This window comes from Pyrus communis, chromosome 4 (assembly GCF_041283825.1).
Source record: "Pyrus communis isolate YQ-2024b chromosome 4, ASM4128382v1, whole genome shotgun sequence".
Lineage (NCBI taxonomy): Eukaryota > Viridiplantae > Streptophyta > Magnoliopsida > Rosales > Rosaceae > Pyrus > Pyrus communis.
In genome coordinates, this window is record NC_142568.1 from 1,614,340 (window position 1) to 1,638,971 (window position 24,632).

General features: G+C 38.0%; 3 protein-coding genes and 1 pseudogene across 4 annotated transcripts; 1 reads left to right on the plus strand and 3 right to left on the minus strand.

Moving 5' to 3' along the window:
- The first annotated feature begins 6,107 nt into the window (after positions 1-6,107).
- Positions 6,108-12,133, plus strand: LOC137722776 (Pentatricopeptide repeat (PPR) superfamily protein). 2 transcript variants are annotated; one of them, XM_088692203.1, is made up of 6 exons: positions 6,162-6,446; positions 6,823-7,014; positions 7,380-7,616; positions 9,014-10,686; positions 10,840-10,948; positions 11,254-12,133. In XM_088692203.1, the coding sequence occupies exons 1-6, from the start codon at positions 6,410-6,412 to the stop codon at positions 11,931-11,933; spliced, it is 2,928 nt and encodes a 975-aa protein (XP_088548329.1). In that variant the 5' UTR covers positions 6,162-6,409; the 3' UTR covers positions 11,934-12,133. The 2 variants fall into 2 exon arrangements, with proteins under 2 accessions (XP_068317964.2, XP_088548329.1); XM_068461863.2 differs by having other exon boundaries at positions 6,108-6,446; positions 9,014-10,948.
- A 549-nt stretch (positions 12,134-12,682) lies between these two features.
- LOC148697273 (uncharacterized) lies at positions 12,683-14,509 on the minus strand. Its single transcript, XM_088692204.1, has one exon. The coding sequence runs from the start codon at positions 14,356-14,358 to the stop codon at positions 12,847-12,849; it is 1,512 nt and encodes a 503-aa protein (XP_088548330.1). The 5' UTR covers positions 14,359-14,509; the 3' UTR covers positions 12,683-12,846.
- A 796-nt stretch (positions 14,510-15,305) lies between these two features.
- Positions 15,306-17,516, minus strand: LOC137721837 (uncharacterized; annotated as a pseudogene).
- A 3,573-nt stretch (positions 17,517-21,089) lies between these two features.
- Positions 21,090-22,835, minus strand: LOC137721836 (uncharacterized). Its single transcript, XM_068460858.2, has one exon. It carries the CDS (start codon positions 22,754-22,756, stop codon positions 21,218-21,220), a length of 1,539 nt encoding a protein of 512 aa, XP_068316959.2. The 5' UTR covers positions 22,757-22,835; the 3' UTR covers positions 21,090-21,217.
- Between the last annotated feature and the right edge of the window lie 1,797 nt (positions 22,836-24,632).

A 24,632-nucleotide genomic window follows, 5' to 3' on the forward strand; every position in this document is an offset into this window, starting at 1 on the left:
TAAATTTTAAATTTTAAATTAAATATAAATAGTATTTAATGAAAACTGACCGTATGATGTACGATAAATGAACACGATTGATTGATCCTCAGATCCCCACAAAGAGAATCCTTGTCCTTTACCAATTGCTCAAATCCCACGTCAACTGCTTCCAATTCTGCTTGGAAACCTCTGATTTCTTCTCTTCCAATTCTACGGGTACGGGATGCGGGGCCTTCTCAGGGTCGGTCTACCGATTATTGATTCTAATAAAACACCCAATCTTATGAATATGGGTTCTAAATTGCAGAAAACTCATTTTTCTGCAGAGAAAAGTTATGGTTCAAGTAGCTTAATTTACCTCTCGATTTCCTGGTCCTTATGATTTCTAATTTATCCAATATTATGTATTTTGGAACTAGACATGTCCATGATTAAACTCATCGGATTTCCCTTAATTCCGTTGAGTTTTGATTGATCAAAACCATGTCCAAAGTTGAGTTGCAGAGCTGCCAAACAGCCGCAAGTTCTGCATTTCCAGTTTTGGGACTCCATTTTATATCTGGCATGAGTTTCAATTTAGAGCTCAGTTTTCTACAAATCATATATGGTTTTAAACTACACAAAACGAGCTTCAAAACCCATTTAAGTTTATACCATTTGGTTCAGTTTTGAGCGTTCAAAAGTGAGTGTAAACTTGGTTGATCAAAGCAGTTGTTAGTATTACTATATGTTCTTACTTTTCTCTATAAGCTTGTTACGGTTGAAAGCTTATTGTGGTGCAGATTGGGCTGGGTGCAAGGACACTAGAAGGTTCATCTCAGGCGATTGTGTAATGATCGGTGAGTCACCAGCTTCTTGAAGGTTTAAGAAATAAACTACAACATCAAGATCGACAGATGAACAGAGTATAGGGCCATGGCTTTCACATGTTGTGAATTGACTTGGCTGAAATGCGTCCTCGATGACTTGCTAGTTAAGCATCCCAAAGCAACCATATTGTACTTTGATAACGAAGCAGCCCTTTACATTGCATCCAGTCCTGTTTTCCATGAGCGAACAAAGCATATCGAAATAGATTGTCATCTAGTTAGAGAAAAGCTGCAAGGAGAGGTTCACATCGCGCATGTGAAAACACTTCAATAAATAGCAGATTTGTTCACTAAACACTTCAAGTACTTCACAATTTGATCATCTTCTCATCAAGTAGGGTGTCATAAATATACACTCAAGTTGAGATCTAGTGTTAAAGATAGTAAGGTCAAATACAATGAACTTGGATCATAGCAAGGGTCAAGACAATGAACTTTGATTGCACAACTAATTCAACCAAGTCTTATAAATGAAATTTATTAATTTTATATTTGTAGAACTTCTAGCAAGATACATGTATTTGTTGTATTATATAAATGTGTTGTACCTAGTGTTTTCATGATTAAAGAAATACAATTCTTCCAAGTTAAATGTTTGCAAGGCAAGAAATTATGTCGTGTTTACTATAAATAAAGGCACAAAGCATGAGGAGTAACACACTAAATTCTTCAAGTCCTTCTCCATCTTTCTCTACTGCACTCTCTCTCTCCATTCAGTAAAATAGGCCACAACACATTATCGTCATGCTCATTACACTGCGTTAAGGAACTAAAGTTTATCCTACTACAAACCCGTTCACAACATTCAATATCGCAATCCAGGTTCTTCTAAGTTAGGGTGAGATGACATAACATAGTTAGGGTGAGTTGACAAGTGACGACTCGTCCCTAATTTTACGATTTTATTAATTTTAAAATTGTGAAATTACAAAAATACCATTTGAGGCGAGATTGTTGACTTTCGTTGACCATCATTTCGTGAAGCATACAAGCTGCTATTTTATCGTATTCTCAAAGCACTTGACGGTACGAACGCGTAGACGCAAGCGAAATCAAAATCGAAGTTACGATGGAGGTTTTACAAAACTACGAATCTGAAAAACACTTTTGTAAAAATTACTATTTTATATTTTATATATTTTTCATAATTATTATACTATTATTATTTTAATATTTTCTAATGAGGTATTTTAAATATTTTATTAATTTATTTTTTGGCCCGTAGGGCCCACGCATCACAAAGTCTCCACTCTCTCTGTCGCGTGTCCCTTTCACTCACTCTTTGGAACTCTCTCCGTCTCTGCCTGGCTCTAACTCTCTCAGCACTCTCCCTCTCTTAGCTCCCTCTCCACTCCCCATCAACACAGACACACATACACCACCGATCACCATACCTCCAGCAACACCACCACCACCAATTCTTTCTCTACGAGTCCTACGAACACAAAACGAGGTGAAACCCCTCATTTTCCCTCTCTCCCTCGCTGCACAGTACCATCATTGTGCAATATTGAATCCAGCGAGTTTTAGCCGTCTTCGGCGAAGGTAAGGCCTAAAACCTTAATTTGTAGATCGTGCATAGGAGTACATTTGGGTTGTTTTTGAGACAGTTTGGTGTTGTTTGGACGTACAAATCTCTTGGGGAAATCTCCCCAATTTTCCAGCGAAGGACCCACAGGCTGCAAGCCATTTCCTGGCCTTTTCTGGCCACTACTTGACCCAATATTGGTATGACTCGAATCCTTACTCTCCTAGCTTCATTATGGTATTTAAAATGTGAGTTTTAGTTGAGTTTTTGGAGCTAGTCGGAGCCGTGGTAGTTTCCCGGTTGAAATACCATGTTCCCAACGATTGCAGCGGCAACCAAGAAAAAAAAAAAAAAATGGGCCCAAACTGGATCCATGGGTTGGCCCAAACCTTGCCCATTAACTCGATCTGGTCCATTTCTGCAATGGATTGGAATATTCCTTGTGTTGACTTTTAAAAAAATTTGCCTGGGACCTATCTTAGTGTATTTCGACACGCTAATTCCGAATCCATTGTCAGTTTCTCCAAATTTAATCGTTTTAGTTAAGTTTACTAACATGTCTCAATATTATGCTTAGGTGCGATTACTATCGGAGACTTTGGCTTTTTTAGTTCAAAAGGCTACGACCTCGCAAGTATCTGTGAGTGAGTCTTTTCTTTTATATATATATATATATAGTGTGTGTGTGTGTGTGTGTGTGTATGTTTAGTTTTCATATATACATCTAATAACAAAATTGCTATGTGACGCCGTAATTAAATTAACATTTATAGGAAATGACGTAACAATGCGAATAATCATTATAAATCCTATGGGATGCCTTAATTAGATTTACGGCTATGAATAATATTATGCTGACTAGAATGATCAAATCACTGTGGCATGTTCATATTTACATTATCTGCTCACTACACTCGTGTTAGTACTAACCCGGGGCCAAGGCCAATGCCAGTCTTTCACGTGTATGTTCACATCGCACCGTACGCTCACTTTGGATCCATTGTAGGTGTTAGTCCTATCCTAGATGACTATAGGCAATTAGGACTCTATGTGATGAGCGTAGTGCCAGTCTTTACGTGATTGTAGTACTAGGGCGTAAATCATTATTACACCCAATCATGTTCATGTCAGAATACCTCTACATGAACTCGTGTGTCAAAATGTGTCAATGAGCAGTAGATGTGATATGTTTATTTATGTGAGATTATGTGATTACCGGACGTATTCAGAGTCCAGGTGAACATTCAGGGTTGGCGTGTGTCATGACAAATTAATGATTTCAAAAAGTTGATACGAAAAGTTGCATAAAATTTTAGTTTATACGTCAAATTGAAAAATATGTATAAGTTCATATGACATTTAACAATTTTTTCCATAAATATAAAAAGAAAGTTGTCACCATTAAAAAAGCGTTTTCATTTATAAGTCCTTGATCAGGTCACTATTTTGAGAAAAACACTTTAATTTCAATGCTTTAGCGAAAATCCAATTTAAACTGTAGCACCAAAGGAATTTCACAACTAATAATCTAATTAGAGCATGATAAGTGGATATATAATGCGTTTTTCTCCAATTAAGCTCTTGAAGTGTTTTTTTTTTTTTTTTTCTTTTTTCTTTTTTCAAATAAACTCATAGTTAGCTGTTTTTTTATTTGTTAAATATTTTTTTTAATACAACGATATAGTTACAGTAAATGGTGAAAGATTGGACTAAACCACGCAATTCTTCATCCATAATAATTTTGAATCGAACTCCTTATTCATAAAAGATGAATATGAAAACTCTCACTTATTGATAAAGGCAAATTCTACTATAGTATAATATTAAATAACAAATAAAAAATAGAATAAAAACCTTAAACATGCTATAGAAGGGAAAAAAATTATTAATTTCAAATTCCACCTTTCTAAGGAAGAAACAAAAATATTATTTTGATTAGGTGGACATATCATGTATGCAATCTCTATCGTATCGAGTCGATGGAGTAGTTGATAAGGGTTTCTTTTTCGTTTTTCCTTATCTTATGATGGCTTTGATGATGATGGAGTGGTTAGTTATGGTTAATGATCATAATTATAATGATGAAGGCGCAATACAAGAAAATTGCAAATATTGAAGAGTGGGTTAGGCAACTTAATTTTATAGTTTTATCATTCGTAAGCGAGACTTTTTAAAAACGAATGCTTTAGACGATGAGTTCGATATTAATTTATTCTTTCATTAGTTAATATAAATAGGATGATGTTATCCTCATATCTCGTTTTACCTTACGCTCATTCTTGTAATTTCTGTCACTTAATCCTCTTTAATTATTTCGTTTGATGAATACAAATTGTAATGAATGCGAGAAAGATAGAAAGAAGTGTGTGATAACACGGTCCTATAAATATATCATTGCATTAAAATATTTAATAGATATAATGGTGTCGTTGTTGTGAATTGAGATCTTCTCTAAACCTCTGTCTAGAATCGACAGATCAGATCACTCAACATAGAGAGATAGAGATCCGAACCGTTTAAAAACATAGTTTTATGTGAGACGGACCAGTAAAATAATCTAATAAAGACTGCAAAATTTATGTAAAGTGATCGAAATTTCCTTATCCGTCGGCATAGACTCATAAATCGGATAGGGTCCCAATTCGTTTATCGCGAGCCTGTCTATGTCGCTTCTTGACTAAAAAAAAGAGTAAGTAGCTAAGTCGTGACGACGTGTGGTGTAATTTTCCGGGTCAAAGTCTATCTGAGCTGTTTATTTTATTGGTCGTTTGTTTTTGTTATCTGACGGTCACGTGACATACTCGTGGGGTGGCCACGGTTGTCAATGCATCCAGACATGTGACATCCAAGTTTTAGTCCTCTACAATCAACCACATGAATTCTATATGGGCCTGCATCAATTTATAGACTTTTCGGGACCCTATTGCCCTTAGATCAAGGAGAAAAACAACCATTGATTTAGTAGAAAATTCAATATTGGAGTATCGATTTTGATCCAATTCAAAATTTTAATATTATCACCAATGATAACCATTTTTTAAATATATATACATTCCGGATTCAAAATCTCCCATCTTCCTATAGTTAGATGAATTCATTTTATGTTATCATTGTTTATCAAGAAAATAAATATCAAGACTTTATTTATGAATGTTATGATTTAAAATCTATCAAGATCTAGAATTACTTATTTATTTATACTAAAATACAACGATCTAGTGCCAGAGTAATAATTTTTTACTTAACATGCATAATTTTAGTAAAATAATGAAAGCGCATTCGTGACTCGATCTTTTTAATGTGTCTACTGCGATATGATATTTTTCAAACAGATTACATGAAACCAACATCGTTTACATGGTGGCGAATTTCATTGCAAGGGAAACCTAAAATGCAAGCAGCTGACCCGTTTTCGAAATAAATAGCGCACGCATGAAATCTACCACTAGAGCAAATGGTCATGGGTACACATTTTTAATTCATCTACGTTATAGCATGTAGTCACGATTAGAAATGATATACTTTTTGTCGACACGGTGATGGTAACCAATTTCGACGTACTAAAACGGTTAGTTCAATAATCACTATCATTTTTAAATTGATTACCGGACCGAACCCAACCCTGCTCGAAATCAAAGATGGCATTAGGTCATGAAAAAACAACCGTACGATTTTAGTGGGCCACCGGTAACCTCATAAAATTACCAAGCACCTCAATGTAGACAATCACAAAAGGTTCATCCAATGATTGAATTCTTCGTATATAAGTTAAAGCACAGTCACATGGGGAGGTACAGTGGTCGAGCCATTATCAAAAGCGCCGTCCCCTATAGACTGTTCCGTACAACACTCTCACGGTCTCTCTCCGGAGTCTGCCCCCCAGAACACCAGAAGGACTTGCAGACATTTCGAAGACTTTCGATTCCGTTTGCTTCTTCTTTGGGTCACATTCCGAGCTTTTTATATTGTATTTTATTGTTATTCTCTGCTGCTGCCATCTCTTCTGTCATCCCAACTCTTCCTTTTAGACATGGATGCTCAAGATCTAGTGAGAAGTCACAGCACAGGTTCTTATCTTTCTTTTTCTTTTTTTCTGAATCTTGATTTTCTTATTTTTCTGGGTTTTTTTGGATTTTGATTTTCTGGGTTGGAAATGTTTTGATGGGTTTTTCTGGGTTTATCTTAATTTTCTTGTACTCTCCCTCTGTATGAATCTCTGTTTTGTTTGCTTCTGGGGTTTAAGGGTTTTCTATTTTTATTGGTGTTTTTGATTATTTCTGTGAATTTATGAATCTTTGTTTTGTTTGCTTCTGGGGTTTAAGGGTTTGCTAATTTTTTGATTTTTTGGTGTTTTTGATTATTTCTGTGAATTTGATAATCTGGGTTGTTGTTTGTTTTTTCCATTCTTTTTGCGTTTTCTGAGTGTTGGTGTTGATATTGCAGGGCATGAGAGCCATGGAGGAGTCCATGTTTGCAGCAAATGTGGGTGGCCCTTTCCGAACCCACACCCAAGTGCCAGGCACAGGCGTGCTCATAAGAGGATTTGTGGAACCATTGATGGCTACAAGTTGGTTGGGTTACAGGAGAACACCCAGTCAGATGATGAGCACTCCGATGACGACCGCAAAACCCCAAGTGAGCTAATTAAGTTTTCCGCTCTACATAATCTACCCTGTTTGGTGGCTGTAAAAATATTTGGAAAGATTCTAAAATTTTGGAATTTGGGATTTGTTTATGCGTTGAGGCAGGTATTTAGGACTATGCTATCAAGCTGATAGAGAGATCACCTGGATAAATAAGTAAAATATTGTTAGAAACCGGCAGCTAAGTGTGTAAAACAAATGATAAACTATGATTTGATTGCATCTCAATACAGTAAGAGGGGTTTTGATTTTCTTCAGTTTTTGTTGATAAGCCGATGGGAAGTTAGATATATTATTCTTAATTCCTTTGATAGATCTTAAATCATGGTATTTCTGGTACCAAATTTTCTGTGTAAGGTTCGAAAGTCTTGGAAAGAAGTAACAACGAAAAGGGCAGTGGTCTCATTGGGGGAGAATCTGTCAGATCAGAAGATGCGGTGTTCTCAGATGCAGTTGCAGAATTTTTGGATAGTGGATCTGGTGCAGGAACCGGAGAAGGGTTAGAAGATGTTTTGAAATCAGCAACTAGTGTGGAAAGGGTTGCCAAGAATGATTTGAATGCCATCCAATCCCCTAATGATGGGGAAATCAACGGTAACGTTTCAATAAACCAGTCCAATTAATCATATTAACTGTTTTGGTGACATCTGATTAATTATTTATATGTAACTGTTTGATTAGTTAATGTATCTGTTTATGGTCTGAAAACTTGATTTTTTGCGGCTTAATCATTATTTTCTTTATTAAGAGGGCACTCGAAAACAAATTAAATGAATTAGAATAAATAGAACAATTATCTGTTTAATCCATTACATTGAAGTATGACATGATAATTTCCTAATCAGGAAAATAAATCGTTGTAAAGGGGAGGGATGGGTTCTGTAGGGTATTTGAGTGTGCACACCTGCAGTGCGTACAATTGCTTTGCTTTGTCACTTGGTTGTATTTTGTATCCTTCATCAATGTAGGATATAGGTTGTTCAACAGTGATGACACGCCTAGGTTGGAATATGAGTGGATAATTCTTGTGAATTCTGTTGAATAGTATGAGTAGATTATGGATCGTATTGTATGCTCATGCCACGGAGACATGCCTGCTCCGCTTGTTTTAGGTTGGGTTTCTTTCTTTCTTAGTTAAGTCACTTTGACGTTCCACACACCCATACCGCCACCCCTGACCCTCGCAAAGCGGGGAGCCTTGTTGGCTTGGGGTTGCCCTTTTTATTTGATTGGTGACAACTAATTTGATTATATAAGTTAACATGTTTGTCCTTTTTGAGAAGATGTATGGATAATATGGAAATATTTTCTGATATGAAGAAAAGAAGAATATGGAAATGTTGGTCCAATTTTTAAGTATGGAAAACACAAACCAAAATGTTATTTTAGTGTGATACTGAGTTTATGTTCTGGATTAAATTCTTTTAAGCTGCAGTAAACTGTAGATTGAGTATAAGGTGTGTCATGTTAGATTTTAATCTACTTACAACTAAAACTTCTGCCAAACTTCAAGAGTACTCAAACAGCGTATAAAGTGAAACCGATTTACGCTTGAGAACTAAAATCTATCCGTGTTTCATTGAATTTGTTTTTTCCTTGAGTTCTGATATTACATTTCTGTACACTTGGTTGGATGGGAGTTCTTCACATAAAAATTTCAAAATCGTGTTGTGCTATATTTGTTATCATGGGTAAACGAGTTTTCATGCCTTTGAAGTTCACAAGTCCTTTTAAAATTCATGATAAAGAGATGATATTCTTCAGTGCAACATTAATTGTACCCAATATCGACTTCTTTTGTAATGTAGTGATGGTGAATGTTCTTCTGTGTTCTTGCATTGGTCTGCATTATTTTTAATATGTTCGCGTACATTTCTTTATGTGAATATATTTTGTTGTTACATTTCTCCACCTTTGTCGTCAAATTACATTAGTTGCAGTAACAGAATGATTTATCTCTCAATAACCTGATGCAAGTTTCGTAAATCCAGAGAATACAACTAATCAGCTGGGCTATGCACCGGAGTCCCGAGGATCTATGTCAATCACTAGCATTGATTCAATGAAGAGGTCAGAGTCAGCTGTGCAGGATGATAGGAATGGTTCTGAAGATGACGTACACCCTATTACAGATGTATCAGAAGATAGCAAGAAGACCCATGCTACTGACAGTGTGATTGAGAGCTCTTTAACATCCATTTCACAGGAGGGCCAGGTGAAGGAAATCGAAGCAAGTGATCAAGATAGAAACTTACCATACGGTTTGGTCGCACCCAATGAAGCTTCCAGTGAAACAGCTGAGGGTGCCTCTAAGTTAGAAAGATCAGTTGAAGTGACTTCAGACTCTCTGCGAGATATTGAAGTTGTTCCATCAGAGAAAGAGCATATTCATGTGTTTGATTTGGATATTCCCCAAGTTGGTCTTTCCCCTGATGTTGAATCTGTTGAACATGCACAAGCTTCTGTTAATACTGCAGAAAATAAGGTGGATACCACAGACGAGATGCACTGTTTCAGTTCTGGTGGATTAACTGAGAGTAGCAACTTGAAGGGTGAAGGGAGTGCAAACGTACATGTGCTTTCTGTGCCTGATGACCTACCAGTGGTAGACAATGCTGCGGCAATGCTTGAAGGTTTCAAAACCTACAAAGAAGAGAAACTAGACCAGCCCACTTTTCTGGACTCTTGGGAACAATTTAATGACGAGGAAAACGGTGTTAAAAATCCTGTTTCAAATGACAATTCTCAAATCTTCCAGTCAAGTAATTTAAGTGGAGGCACTGTGGCCTCTTCAGAAATGCATGATTTAGAAGCTAGCCATGAACTGGATGGAGGCAGCAGCAAGCCAATGGTTAAAGAAGTGCCTTCTGAAGAAGCCAGTGTGTCTCAGAATGAGATCAAGACTACTGAAAACCAAGGTTCAGATGAAAAATCAACCCCTGCTGACATTGTGATGCCTCAGGTAGCTAAAAACTTGGTTGGCTTTCCTGAAGGACAGGTGACTTATGATAATTACAAGTCGTTACAGGTGAACTTTCCAGAAAGTGATACAAATGTTGCATCTGATGCAAAATCCTTGAGCAGTACTGGTATAAATCAAACAACACACTCTGTTGGTCTGGATGATAATGAGAAAGATGAAAGATGTGATTTGAGTGCGGATCATAGCAGCAAAGGACCCGTAGAAGGAAATTTTATCGACGATGGTGATCATGAGACTGAAAAGTATGCTATAACTGGGGATGAGTACATTGAAGTATCTATGGAGAAGATTGTTGCTGAGAACCCCATTACTAGTTTGGAAAATACCAGTTGTCTCTCCGAACTTCAAGTTAATCCAACAGATATACATAATGGCGATGACTCTGGTGATCAGGATAAGGGTGAAACTAAAAAGAGCGCTATATCTGGAAATAAAAGTAGGGGAGGATCTATTGAGGAGAATCTTTTGGCGAAGCCAAAACTGAACGTGGACAGCGGTTCAAATTCTAGCAGAGCTGACCTCAATGTAGTTTCAGATACAAAGAAAAGTGTGATGGAAAGTGAGATTGATTGCAATGACAAGGTCCAGCTAGAAGTTGGGGGCAGCACTGCTGCTGGGTCAGAACATGGTCCCACTGTTGAATCGTCACAGAAGAGTTTAATGGACTGTGGAATGAAAGAAGTAGGTCTGTCCTCTTTAGATACTGAATCTTCTGTTCCAAATCTGTCCTCTTTAGCTACTGAATCTTCTGTTCCAAGTTTCACCGTTGCTGAAGATAACTGCTCCGGAGAGCTCCTTGGGGTTTCTTCTGGGTTGACTTCTCAATCTTTGCAGGAAGAGAGTGATAAACTTGTTGAGCAACAGACAAATTCGTCTGCACTTGATGTTGTTGACTCGAATAGCCAAACTGACAGCCTCGAAGGCAACTGGGGATCTGTTTCAGGTATAAGTATTAATGAGTTACGTATAAAAGTTATATTTTTGTAGGTGTAGCATATATGTCCATCCTAGAGGGTCTCCTTAATATCACTTTCTCGTTGGATCAGTTTATATATCGTTTAATAATGTTTTTTTGTGATAGATTTACAATTGTTTAGAATAGTTGTATACCATATTTATATTTTTTGTTTCTAGGCTGTCTTTTACTGTCTTTTCTCTATGCATAAATACCTTTTTCAATGCTTTTGCTCAAAAGGAAGTGTTAAAATTTCCTAACTTCGGTCTATTTGCTGTTGATGCATGGTACAGTTTATTCTATCCAGTCGGAGGCACAAGCTGTTCTTGATGCTGAAGCTGTACCACTTAGAGATCCCCAAGCTTCATTGGAAAAGAAGGCGAAACTTGCATCTGAGAGGCAATACTCTAACAAATCTGATACGTTTGAGGCACCGTCTTTCATGACATTGGTTGAACCTGGAGGCGTTGATAATCAAAAGGCTACTGGTGCTGAAATCAAGACAGCACAGAAACCGGAACAGCCAAAACCTGCACCTTTGCAGGCTGGGTGGTTTCCTTCTATTACTCATGTTGTGAACGAATCACCAGGGAGAAGGAAGAATGAAGAGATCATCGCCAAGGTTACAAACTGGAGCACTGGGAAGCAACACACTCCTTTGAAAAACCTTTTGGGTGAGGCCCACCTAGAGAACAAAGCCAAGTCACCGAACCAAAAAGAAAGTCAAGCCCCTGCGCTTCAGAAAGATGATAAAGCAGTGACGCGGAAGGACAATGGTCGTCCAACGACGACAGTGAACTCAATTCTGGCTCCCGAATCACCGACAGGTCAGGCATCTAGGAAAGACAATGCAAAAGAATGGAACTCTCCGGCAAGGTACCCTACAGAGATCAAGAGTGAAAAGCAGAAAGCCAAGGGGAGACCGTACTGGGCACAATTTTTATGCTGCTCATCTGCGCATCAGCATCCGTAGCGTCTCAGTTCAGAAATTTGGAAGTGAAGTTTTCAATCATTGATGCACATATTGTCTGTGTGTTAGCTCTAAGTGTTTACTTCTACCGACTTAGGTGCATGTTGTCAGTATGGTTATTTGAGTCTGGGATTTTTAGTAGGCTTTGGTACTGTATTTTACGCGACGGTTCAAAGTTAGTCGATGTTTGATATGGGACGAAATTTTAGAGCTAAACCACACAACGGACTAGAAATATCTAGGTATTGAATTCAGCATTAGATATCTTGCACTCTCCCACTGAAAATGTTGGTAATTTCAGTAACGTCCCACTGTGTGTTCAACATAAATTTTCGGCAAAACTCCACTACATCATTCAAAGTTCTAATCGAATGGCTAAATTCTCTTAACCAACCAAGCTGCAAGCCCCTCACGGCTATGTATTTATATCCAATGTGCAATACCAATGTATTAAACGTGTCCTTGCAAATTTTCGTTGCTCATCTATATTATGTGAAGCGCTATGAGTGTTATACTTCTAGGCAGTGAAGTTCCAAATTGGTTCAGTTGCTGTAAGGACGTATAAATACAGACTGCAGTCGATGAATTACGTATAAATGACCACGGTGATTGTTTGTTTAGATCAAACGAGAGGGATCGATGCAGCTCATGTGCGGCTAAAATATATTCCATTTCCGGCTCGCATAAACTCGAAGGTGGGTGAGGAAGGTGATGAATCAAAAGCGTAACAAAAACAAGAAAAACATACCAAGTGAATGGAAATGTATCACTAATATATGACCACTCTTCATTCATATAAATTTCAAACCATGTAACGTGTTGTTCTGCACATGAAGCAGTAGGACAAAGAACCTCTTAAAGTTCTTCCCGTTTCCAGACCGGGCATCAATCCTTTTTGGACCATTTCCTTACCAAGCTACAAAGCTCCATCTATTCTCGCCTTAAATTCTTCGCGAACCTCATCAGTCATCACTTCATTGCAGAGAGCACCCGAAAGTATCTTCAAAGTTATGAAATCAGGTAAGATTCCATGGCATACCATTTCGTCAAACAACCTTGTGGCTTCTTTCCATTGGCTGGTACGACACAATCCTTTAATTAAAGAGTTGTAAGTCACAACATCAGGCTTTTCCCCTCTACGGAACATTTCGTTGACAAGATTCAGTGCCTCTGTTGTCTTCCCTTCCTTGCATAAAGCATCCAGTACAGAATTGTATGTAACAATATCAGGCAAGGCTCCATAACCAATCATGGTTTTGAATAGCCTCACACCTTCTTCCCAGTTACCAGACTTGCATGAAGCAGAAATCAAGGAAGTAAAAGTGACAACATCCGGCTTTATGCCTTTCGTTGTCATAGTTTCCAACAGAGTAAGCGCTTCTTGAATTATTTCTTCCTTGCAAAGAGTGTTCATAAGAACATTATAGGTGTATACATCGGGTGAAATTCCACTGTTAAGCATGCAAACCAAGAAGCTCTTGGCTTTTTCCAACCTCCCCGATTGGCACAATGCATAAATTAAAGTGGTGTAGGTGACAACATCTGGCCTGACTCCATGATCTTCCATTCCTTCAAAAAGAGGGAGCACTTCTTCCCAGCGACTCATGTTGCATAACCCATGAATCAAAGTGTTATAACTGATAATATCCGGTACAACACTTTTGCTGATCATATCTTGAAATAGGGTCAAGGCATCATCCAATCGGCTTTCTTTACACAAGCTATCGATGATTGGATTGTAGCAATTTTGGTTTGGCTTAAACCTTCCATCTTCCAACATATTCGTAAGTATCTCGAGTGCCTTAGAAGTTTTCCCAGCCTTGCATAGTCCATTGATCATGGTAGCATAAGTGATTTCATTGCATTTGTATCCCTTCTCTTCTATTAACTTGAACAGCTCCATTGCCTCAGCCAGGGAACTGTACTTGCAAAGCCCATGAAGCAAAGTATTCATAGAATGAGCACTGGGTTGAAGACCGTATTTAAGGGTAATTGCTAAAACAGGGTAACCCAAATCCACCCGGTTCAGACGGCACAAGCAATTCAGAAAAATAGTCATTGTACAGGCATCAGGTCGGAAATGAGCGCAGCCCATCAACTGTTTACACATAGAAACCACAGCAGAATATTGCTTCATCTTGGAGAGTGCCCCCAACAAATAATTGAAAGTCCAAATAGAGGGTAAGGGTTTGGTTTGAATCATGGAATTCAAGTAACCCAAAGCTTCATCTTTCCCAATTTTTCCAGATTTGCATCGAGTCTGAATCACACTCTCCGACACCAAATGGGTTTGTTCAATTGTATGCGTACAAGTAGGATTAGAATTAACAGCGTCGGAATGAAATCCCCGACTTGGATTCTGCAGAATGGTAAAAATGAAAGAAGGAAGATTACCTGGGAATGGAGTTCTTGCAGTTATCCTTTTCATCGTCCTCTTCAGTTTCAGTTTGCTGGACAAATTCAGCAAACCTCACTTCGTTAAACTAGTCACTTTCGAGGAAGATGAAAAAAAAATAAGGAACTCAAGTTTTGAGGTTATTGTGTATTTTTTTTTCAAAACTGCTTCGGCGAGAATAAATAGATGTGGAAAAAAAAAAAAAAAAAGTGTTTGATAAATAGTAGTGCTAAAAGTGTTTTTTTTTTCTTAAAAAAAAGGATGAGATTGTTAATATGAAAATTTCATTAATTGGTAATATTTACTTGCCCTTAATTTAAAAAAAAAAAAGCAATTTCTTTTAGAAGCATGTGCAAAGCTGCTTCTATATCCTACTATTTGGGCCCATGATTTTGAAAAGAAACAAAAAAAACACCTTTTTTTTTCATTTACGAACACAACTAATGGCACAACATTAGAAAGTTTAAACCCCCATCAAAAGATCGGATTATTTAAATAACGCTTATCTTGCCAAATTAAGCTAGAAGGTGTTTTCTCAGGAAAATAATTGGTGGTCCAGTTAGTAAAGAAGAAAATATTTTAGGCAAGATCACTCTTTGGCCTGTAAAATGATTCTTAGAAGTAGAGATGTGCTCTAGAAAGGCACAAGATGAATTGTGGGTAATGGTCAAGACATATGCTTTTGAACCCATCATTAGATTTTTCCTTGCCCACTTCCATCTTGCTCCCAAGGATCAAAGAAGTGCTTTAGACTGGAAAAGGTTAGTCATTTTATTGAAAATAACCGTTGGAATCACTTCAAACTTAATCAAGTTTTAAGTGTGGATATAGTTAACAAAAAATTGTAATGTTACGATCTGCTTCCTCTAATGGTGAGTTTTGTACCAAATCAGCAACGTGGTTGCAAAATGAAGAGGGGCAACAGCTAATCAGAAAGAGTTTGTTAACAAAAATGTTTTGACAATTAAAATGTGAGAATGTGATGGTGCAATATCAAAGGAAATAGTTTCAACATTGTCGAAGATGATATGGGAGACATGAGACTCATTCGTTGGATGGACGTGTCTAGTTGCCAAAGAAGAGGTATATACATAAATCTCCTCAACTGTGTCCTATGGCCATAGACGTCTACATACATGTGTTGTGTGGATGTGTTGTATGATAACCCACTAGATACATAACGAAAACATATCTCAAAATCTCATATCCAAATCCGAAGCTTACAAGCTCAAAGTCTCGACACATAAATCCAAGGTAATTCACATTCGTAAATCCAAATAAATCACGATCGTAAATCCATAAATTTCAAACCATGTAACATGTTTTTCTGCACATGAAGCATTAGGACAAAGAACCTCTTAAAGCTCTTCCCGTTTCCAGACCAGGATTTGAGGCATCATTCCTTCTTGGACCTTTTCTTACCAAGCTTTGAAGTTCCATCTATTCTCGCCTTAAATTCTTCGCGAACCTCATCAGTCACTTCATTGCAGAGAGCACCCGAAAGTATCTTCAAAGTTATGAAATTAGGTAAGATTCCATGGCATTACATTTCGTCAGACAACCTTGTGGCTTCTTTCCATTGGCTGGTACGACACAATCCTTTAATTAAAGTGTTGTAAGTCACAACATCAGGCTTTTCCCCTCCACGGAACATTTCGTCGACAAGATTCAGTGCCTCTGCTGTCTTCCCTTCCTTGTATAAAGCATCCAGTACAGAATTGTATGTAACAATATTAGGCAAGGCTCCATAATCAATCATGCTTTTAAGTAACCTCACACCTTCCTCCCAGTTACCAGACTTGCATGAAGCAGAAATCAAGGAAGTAAAAGTGACAACATCATCCGTTCAAACAGAGAGAGTGCTTCTTGAATTCGGTCATCCTTGCACAGAGCATTGATTAGAACACTATATGTGTATACATCTGGTGAAATTCCGCCCGTTAAGCATGCAAATCAAGAAGCTCTTGGCCTTTTCCAACCTCCCCGATTGGCACAATGCATAAATTAGAGTGGTGTAGGTGACAACATTAGGCTTGACTCCTTGATCTACCATTTCTTCAAAAAGAGAGAGCACTTCTTCCCAGCAACTCGTGTTGCATAACCCATGAATCAATGTGGTACAATTGAAAATATTCAGTACAACACTTTTGCTGATCATATCTCGAAATAGAGTCAAGGCCTCATCTATTTGTCTTTCTTTACAGAGGTTATCGATGATTGGATTGTAGCATTCTTGGTTGGGCTTGAACCTTCCATCTTCCCACATCTTCGTAAGTATCTCGAGAGCCTTAGAAGTTTTCCCAGCTTTGCATAGTCCATTGATCACTGTACCATAAGTGATTTCATCGCATTTATATCCCTTCGTTTCTATTTCTTGGAAGAACGACGTTGCCTCTGCCAGGGAACTGTACTTGCAAAGCCCGTGAAGCAAAGTATTTATAGAACATGCATCGGGCTTAAGACCATATTTAAGGGTAATTGCTAAAGCAGAGAAACAAGCGTTCACCCGGTTCAACCGGCACAAGCAATTCAGAAAAATATTCATTGTACATACATTAGGTCGGAATTGATCGCAACCCATCAACTGCACACATAGAAACCACAGCAGAATATTCCTTCATCATGGATAGTGCCCTCAACAAATAATTGAAAGTCCAAATAGAGGGCAAGGGTTTGATTTGAATCATGGAATTAAAGTAACCCAATGCTTCATCTTTCTTAATTTTTCCAGATTTGCATCGAGTCTGAATCATACTCTGCGACACCAAATGGGTTTGTTTAATTGTATGCGTACAAGTAGGATTAGCATGAACAGCATCGGAATGAAATCCCCGACTTGGATTCTGCAGAATGGTAAAAATGAAAGAAGGAAGATTACCTGGAGATGGAGGTCTTGTGGTTATCCTCTTCATCTTCCTCTTCAGTTTCAGTTCGCTACACAAATTCAGCAAACCTCACTTCTTTAACCAAGTTCGTATGGATGTACTTTAAAATAATTGAAACCGTTTTTGTTGAAAATATTTTTAGAACCAATTCTTAGTAAAAATAAAAATAAATACTGAAAAAACATTAAAGTGCTTTCTAAAAGAAGTACATAACTGGTGCTTATTGCAGAAGGCACTTCAAATGTTTTTGGAACCCAAAAATATTTTCTCTAAAAGCGTTTTCAGTCTTTTTAAAAGCACATTCAAACGAGCCCTTAGTCCCTGAAGAAGAGAGAAAATTAAGGAAGAGAATTTTTATTCTCGTAAGTTTTTTAACCGACCATATTACAATATTTGGTGTATTATGACGTTGATCCAAGAAATATTTAAATTTTATCATAATAATTAAATAAGCAAATGAATTCAGAGTGAATTGAATTGTACAAGGATAATATACGAATCGATACTTACAAATAGACGGTTCGGATCGTTAAATTCAATGTGGGTTGGTCACACAACTAATCCATATTTTTTCAATGGGATCCCTTGACACACCTCAATCCCAATATCCCCAAATACTAGGATAGACACGTGCTGGCCGACACCCGAGGGTGACGAAGCCATTTTAAACATGCATACAATTAAGAATACGTAATTAAAATGAATTAAACCAAAACAGAATCGTGTTCAGAGCATACAACTATTCAAGAATAATGTGAAAGAATTATTATAAAAAGGTATGAACCGAGGAATGAGTCCTACACCGAGGAGACTTGAAGGTGCCTAAGCAAAAGTACCCTGACACCGGGATCGAATGCCTCGATTCTAACTCCTGAGAGGGCACAAAACAAAAAAGTTGAGTGGACCAAAGTTTATAATAATAATACTAATAATACGAAAACCATTTTCTTTCTAAACGTACTAACCTCCTGTTTTGAAAACATATGTAGTACTGCATATCGTAAGTTTTTCTGAAAACTCTAGCATGCCATGAAAATGCTCATAAAATATGTACGTGAAAAACAATGCTCAATAAATGTGTTATCGCCGCCCGAAGGCAAATATAATCATACTGTACTCTCTAGGGGTATCATAGTTGCCTGAAGGCAATACCTGTACATCACCCGAAGGTGAAGTTGTACGACTTCGGATTATGCCGAAGTAGAGGATATATAACATCACAAACCAATACTAGCCCTGGGCTAGTGAAGCTGGGGGTATATCATCAATATCATCAAACCTCATTCGTCCAAAGGCGGTACCTGTACATAAGGTGAAGCTGTACGGCACTGGGTTACGCCAGTGAAGAAATCATGGTCCATCACCCGAAGGTGAAGCTGTACGACTCTGGGTTACGTCGGAGAAGAGGTATATACATAAATCACCTCAACTGTGTCCTATGGCCATAGATGTCTACATACCTGTGTTGTGTGGATGTGTTGTATGATAACCCACTAGATAAGTACCGAAAACATATCTCAAAATCTCATATCCAAATTCGAAGCTCACAAGCTCAAAGTCTCGACACATAAATCCAAGATAATTCACATTCGTAAATCCAAATAAATCACGATCGTAAATCCATAGAATTTTGTAAGCGAAAACCCAATAATTCATAATCTTTAGTAAAATGTAAATTTGATAATCATGAATATCTCGTAAACCATAAATGTAGAAATCCGGAAAATATAATATAAAACATTTTCAATGCATGAAATATGAAATGCATGCAAGCCTAATATTTTATAAAAACATGCAAGTTTAGAAGGGGTCTACTCACAAGTATTTCATTGCCCGATAGCTGCTCGAACTAGTGAGGATGGTGCCACTTCCCACAAACACACATAAACACAAAAAGAAGACATTTAATAAAACTCTACTGAAACTTTGGAAAATGAACAACGGATTTGGATTCGGCACGTCGAAAAACCTAAGGAAGGACCCCGGGTTCCTCTAGGTGTTGACACAAGGATGCAGCCCAAAAGGCCATGCGACGAGTTGGGTCGCCAAAAAGTTTGATGGAAAAGTTGTCGGCACCGCCGTGGACGACGGAGGGGCGTGCTCTCCATGCACCGAACGTGGAAGCTAACTTGGGTCCGGGTCAAGTCGGATTTGGACTTGGGTTGATGGGTTGGGTCGGTTGCTAAGTTGGGCCAAGGGTTTGGGTTAATGGGTTATGGGTCGGTTTACATGGGCCAAAGGTTTGGGTCGGTTTACATGGCCCAAAGGTTGGGTTGCGGGTTGGGTCGACCCGAATGGGTTCGCTAGTCACCGGACCCAACGAAGGAGAACACCAGATTCTTGGCCAGGAAACTTCCCGAGCTCCGATCGAGCTCAAATTTCAACCATTTCCTACGTTCTACCTACCAAAATGAAGATAGCCAAGTGTAGATTAGGATTATACATTTGGTTCCCTCAGCCACGGTAGAAAAATGGCCGGAAAAATGCCTGCAACACACGGGTCCAACGTCAGAAACTGGAGAATGTTTCCCCGAGTTGGTTTCTGCATAGAATCTCCCCAAAAGTCGTGGGTAAGCTCAAAATCGATCTAGAATTAAAAAAACTAAGATGAACCGAAATGGAATGGGTTCTTACCAAGGTCGGGAGTGTGAGGTTTGTCGGGAAAATCATCGAAGATACGATGAACAGTGGCAGCAGCCACCGTCGCGTTAGAAACCTAGTTGTCCATGGCATTAATGGTTGAAGATCGTGGTGGTTCAAACGTTTGAGGACTCGTCGGCTGCAGTGAGTAGTGGTTCCCGGTGGTTGCAGAGGGAGTAGGGAGGCGAGGGAAAGCTGAGAGGGAAGAGATGAGAGCTGAGGGATAAAGGTGTATCTCGGGGGAGCCAAGGAGAAAGAGAGGGAAAAAGATAGAGATAGAGTTCTATAGAGAGAGAAGTCATAGGCGAGGAAAACAGGGCACCCCAGAAAAGGGCAGGAAATTTGCCATGTGTCACTCTAGGAGTGGTCCAAGGTGGAGAATATCTCAACTTGTAAAATTACCAAAATACCCTTACCATTTCAAGCTTCGTAAAATCTTCGTTATATTTCCGAATTACGTCCCGCTTATGCCCACGCGTCCATAGCGACGAGTGCTACAAGGATATGCTAAGAAAACAGATCTTACATGACACAACAAGACAGTCAACAAATGTCAACGTTTTGGCCTTGAAGGGCATTTTCGTAAATTCACGTTTTAAAATTATAAAAATCGTATTAATTGGGGATGGGTCATTACAATTTGCCAACCTTAAGAAAATTTCGTCCCCGAAATTTGAAATAACTTGCTAGGTGTAAATACTCGAAAATAAGGAGAAAATATTATATAAATATAAGGAAGAAATCAAGTTAGAGTGGCTACACAAAAGAGTGTCATTCCGTCACGATCGGATTGCAAGGATTCATCTTTCATGCCTCCAAGCTCATACCTTCTTCCTTCCCTACTATAATAGTATAGTATAGTACTCGTATAAAAATATCAATGTATTAAACGTATCCTTGTGAATTTCCGTTGCTCATCTAAATTAAGCAAAATTTGTGTCGTTTCAGAGACTTGATTTGTGGTTGTGAAGCGTTATGAGTGTTATACTTATAGGCAGTGAAGTTCCAAATTGGTTCAGTTGCTGTAAGGACGTATAAATACATAGACTGCAGTCAATGAATTACGTATAAATGACCATAGTGATTGTTTGTTTAGATCAAACGAGAGAGATCGATGTAGCTCATGTGCGGCTAAAATATATTCCATTTCTGGCTCACATAAACTCGAAGGTGGGTGAGCAAGGTGATCAATCAAAAGCGTAACAAAAACAAGAAAAGCATACCCAGTGAATGGAAATCTATCATTAATATATGACCACTCTTCATTAATATAAATTTCAAACCAAGTAACATGTTATTCTGCACATGAAGCATTAGGACAAAGAACCTCTTAAAGTTCTTCCCGTTTCCAGACCAGGATTGAGGCATCAATCCTTCTTGGACCTTTTCTTACCAAGCGAAGTTCCATCTATTCTCGACTTAAATTCTTCGCGAACCTCATCAGTCATCACTTCATTGCAGAGAGCACCCGAAAGTATCTTCAAAGTTATGAAATCAGGTGAGATTCCATGGCATACCATTTCGTCAAACAACCTTGTGGCTTCTTTCCATTGCCTGGTACGACACAATCCTTTAATTAAAGAGTTGTAAGTCACAACATCAGGCTTTTCCCCACTACGGAACATTTCGTCGACAAGAGTCAGTGCCTCTGTTGTCTTCCCTTCCTTGCATAAAGCTTCCAGTACAGAATTGTATGTAACAATATCAGGCAGCACTCCATAACCAATCATGGTTTTGAATAACCTCACACCTTCTTCCCAGTTACCAGACTTACATGAAGCAGAAATCAAGGAATTAAAAGTGACAACATCAGGCTTTATGCCTTTCGTTGTCATATTTTCCAACAGAGTAAGCGCTTCTTGAATTCTTTCTTCCTTGCAAAGAGTGTTCATAAGAACATTATAGGTGTATACATTGGGTGAAATTCCACTGTTAAGCATGCTAATCAAGAAGCTGTTGGCTTTTTCCAACCTCCCCGATTGGCACAATGCATAAATTAAAGTGTTGTAGGTGACAACATCTGGCCCGACTCCATGATCTTCCATTCCTTCAAAAAGAGGGAACACTTCTTCCCAGCGACTCATGTTGCATAACCCATGAATCAAAGAATTATAACTGAAAATATCCGGTACAACACTTTTGCTGATCATATCTCGAAATAGGGTTAAGGCATCATCCATTCGGCTTTCTTTACACAAGCTATCGATGATTGGATTGTAGCAATCTTGGTTTGGCTTAAACCTTCCATCTTCCAACATATTCGTAAGTATCTCGAGTGCCTTAGAAGTTTTCCCAGCCTTGCATAGTCCATTGATCATGGTAGCATAAGTGATTTCATTGCATGTGCATCCCTTCTCTTCTATTAACCTGAACAGCTCCATTGCCTCGGCCCAGGAACTGTGCTTGCAAAGCCCGTGAAGTAAAGTACTTATATAATGAGCATCGGGTTGAAGACCATATTTAAGAGTAATTGCTAAAACAGGGAAACCCAAATCCACCCGGTTCAGACGGCACAAGCAATTCAGAAAAATAGTCATTGTACATACATCAGGTCGGAAATGAGCGCAACCCATCAACTGTTTACACAGAGAAACCACAGCAGAATATTGCTTCATCTTGGAGAGTGCCCCCAACAAACAATTGAAAGTCCAAGTAGAGGGCAAGGGTTTGGTTTGAATCATGGAATTAAAGTAACCCAATGCTTCATCTTTCCTAATTTTTCCAGATTTGCATCGAGTCTGAATCACACTCTCCGACACCAAATGGGTTTGTTTAATTGTATGCGTACAAGTAGGATTAGCATTAACAGCGTCGGAATGAAATCCCCTACTTCGATTCTGCAGAATGGTAAAAATGAAAGAAGGAAGATTACCTGGGAATGGAGTTCTTGTAGTTATCCTTTTCATCGTCCCCTTCAGGTTCGTTAAACTAGTCACTTTCGAGGAAGAGGAAAAAGAAGGAACGCAAGTTTGATGTTATTGTGTTTTTTTTTTTTTTTTTCGAAACAGCTTCGGTGAGAATAAATAACCGTGGAAAAAAAATAACTAAGTGTCTGATTGATACACTGTAATGCTAAAAGTGCTTTTGTAAAAAAAGAGATAGGATTGTTTATATGAAAATTTCATTAATCGGTAGTGTTCACCTACCCCTAATAAAAAAAAAAAAAAAAAAAACGATTTTTTTAGAAGCATGTGTAAAGTTGCTTCTAGGGTTTATTGGTATGATTATCATACCAAAACCCATGTACCAATTACCATATCAAACTTTTGGTATGATAAAATCTATTACTATTACCATGCCAAACTTTCGGTATACCGAATTTCGACATTCTAAATAGTTCGGTCAGCATGTTATGGTAATGGTAATGGTAATTAACACTTTGTTTTAGGCCATTCTTTTGGGCCAAATTTTTTTTTTTTTTTCCAATCCAATTCAAGGCCCAAACGTGTTTTGGTCACTCCCTATGGCTTTCTAAAACATTTTTATTTAAGGAATTTTTAACGAAAAGCTCTAGGTACTGTTCACTTTAACGAAAAATCATATTTTTACACTAAAAAGTCAATCATGGTACTATTCACGTAACCCTTTATTTTGTCCTTATCGTTAAAACTCAAAGTTTTCAAATCATTTTCATTAGTTTTTCTTTTATTTAATTATGAGAATTTTATAGAGATTCATTTAAGAAATAAGAAGTAAATAGATAGAAGAATTGCTAAAGGAACCCAATATCCCTTAAAAAAATAATACAAAGATTTCTAAATTCCATCTCTACATTCTTTAAAATTATACAAAAATTAACTTAATAGACGAAGCCTGAGAGAAAGACATCCCAATTTGATGAAGGAAAATATGAGATGGACTCTGGAGAGAGAGAGTCACCGGAACTAGAGCAACAGAGATGAAGTCGGTGGCTAGATGAGTGAAAAGATGAAGAGTCGCAGCGCAAGAAGGCTTAGGTTTTTTTATTGGGAAAGTAGAGGTTAGAGTAGGGGTGGGTTCAAAAAATCGAAAACCGAAAAAAATCGAAAACCAAACCGAACCGAACCGAATTTGGCTGGTTCGGTTTCGATTTTTGAGGTTTGGAAACTGAACCGGAAAAAAAATTATATATAAATACTAAAAGATACATGTTACCGTCAAGGTTTGAACCCTTTCCCTGCGGGTTGGGGTTGATTGTTGCAAGCCAACTTGACTGTAGGCTTTGTGTTGTTATAATTGTACCAGTAATTTATTTATAGGTTTCTTATGTTTATTGTAAAATTTCTTAACTTTACAAACCCTAGCTGTCTCACTCCCATTTCATTTCAAATCTCAAACACCTCTCTGTTCCGTCCGCTGCTTCCTCTTTGCCTTTGCTTCCTCTCTCTCTCTCTCTCTCTCTTCCTCTCCCTCTCCTTCCTCTCTTCCTCCAAATCACTCTCTCTACAGTCTTCTCCTGTCCTCCTCGCGGATTCCTTCTTCCAAACCATGATTTTACCTCGCCCTTTTCGAGATCCAACGAAAAGAGGAATTGAAAGAGCTTGCGACGATCATGGCGATATCGCTGCAACAAAGGTTGTGGTTTTATTTATTTGTCAGTTCATAGGTTTTTAATTGTATGGTTACCCATTTGAAATTTATGTAATTTAAGGTGAAAAAGTTTGTATTTTTCTCTGAATATGTTTTGGAATTTTCTAGATCTATTGTGGACTTGACTATGAATTTGAATGCGGGCACTGGGCATGCGCTATTGAAGTCCGATTATGGTATTTAGAAGAACCCAATTGCTTTTTTTTTTTTTTT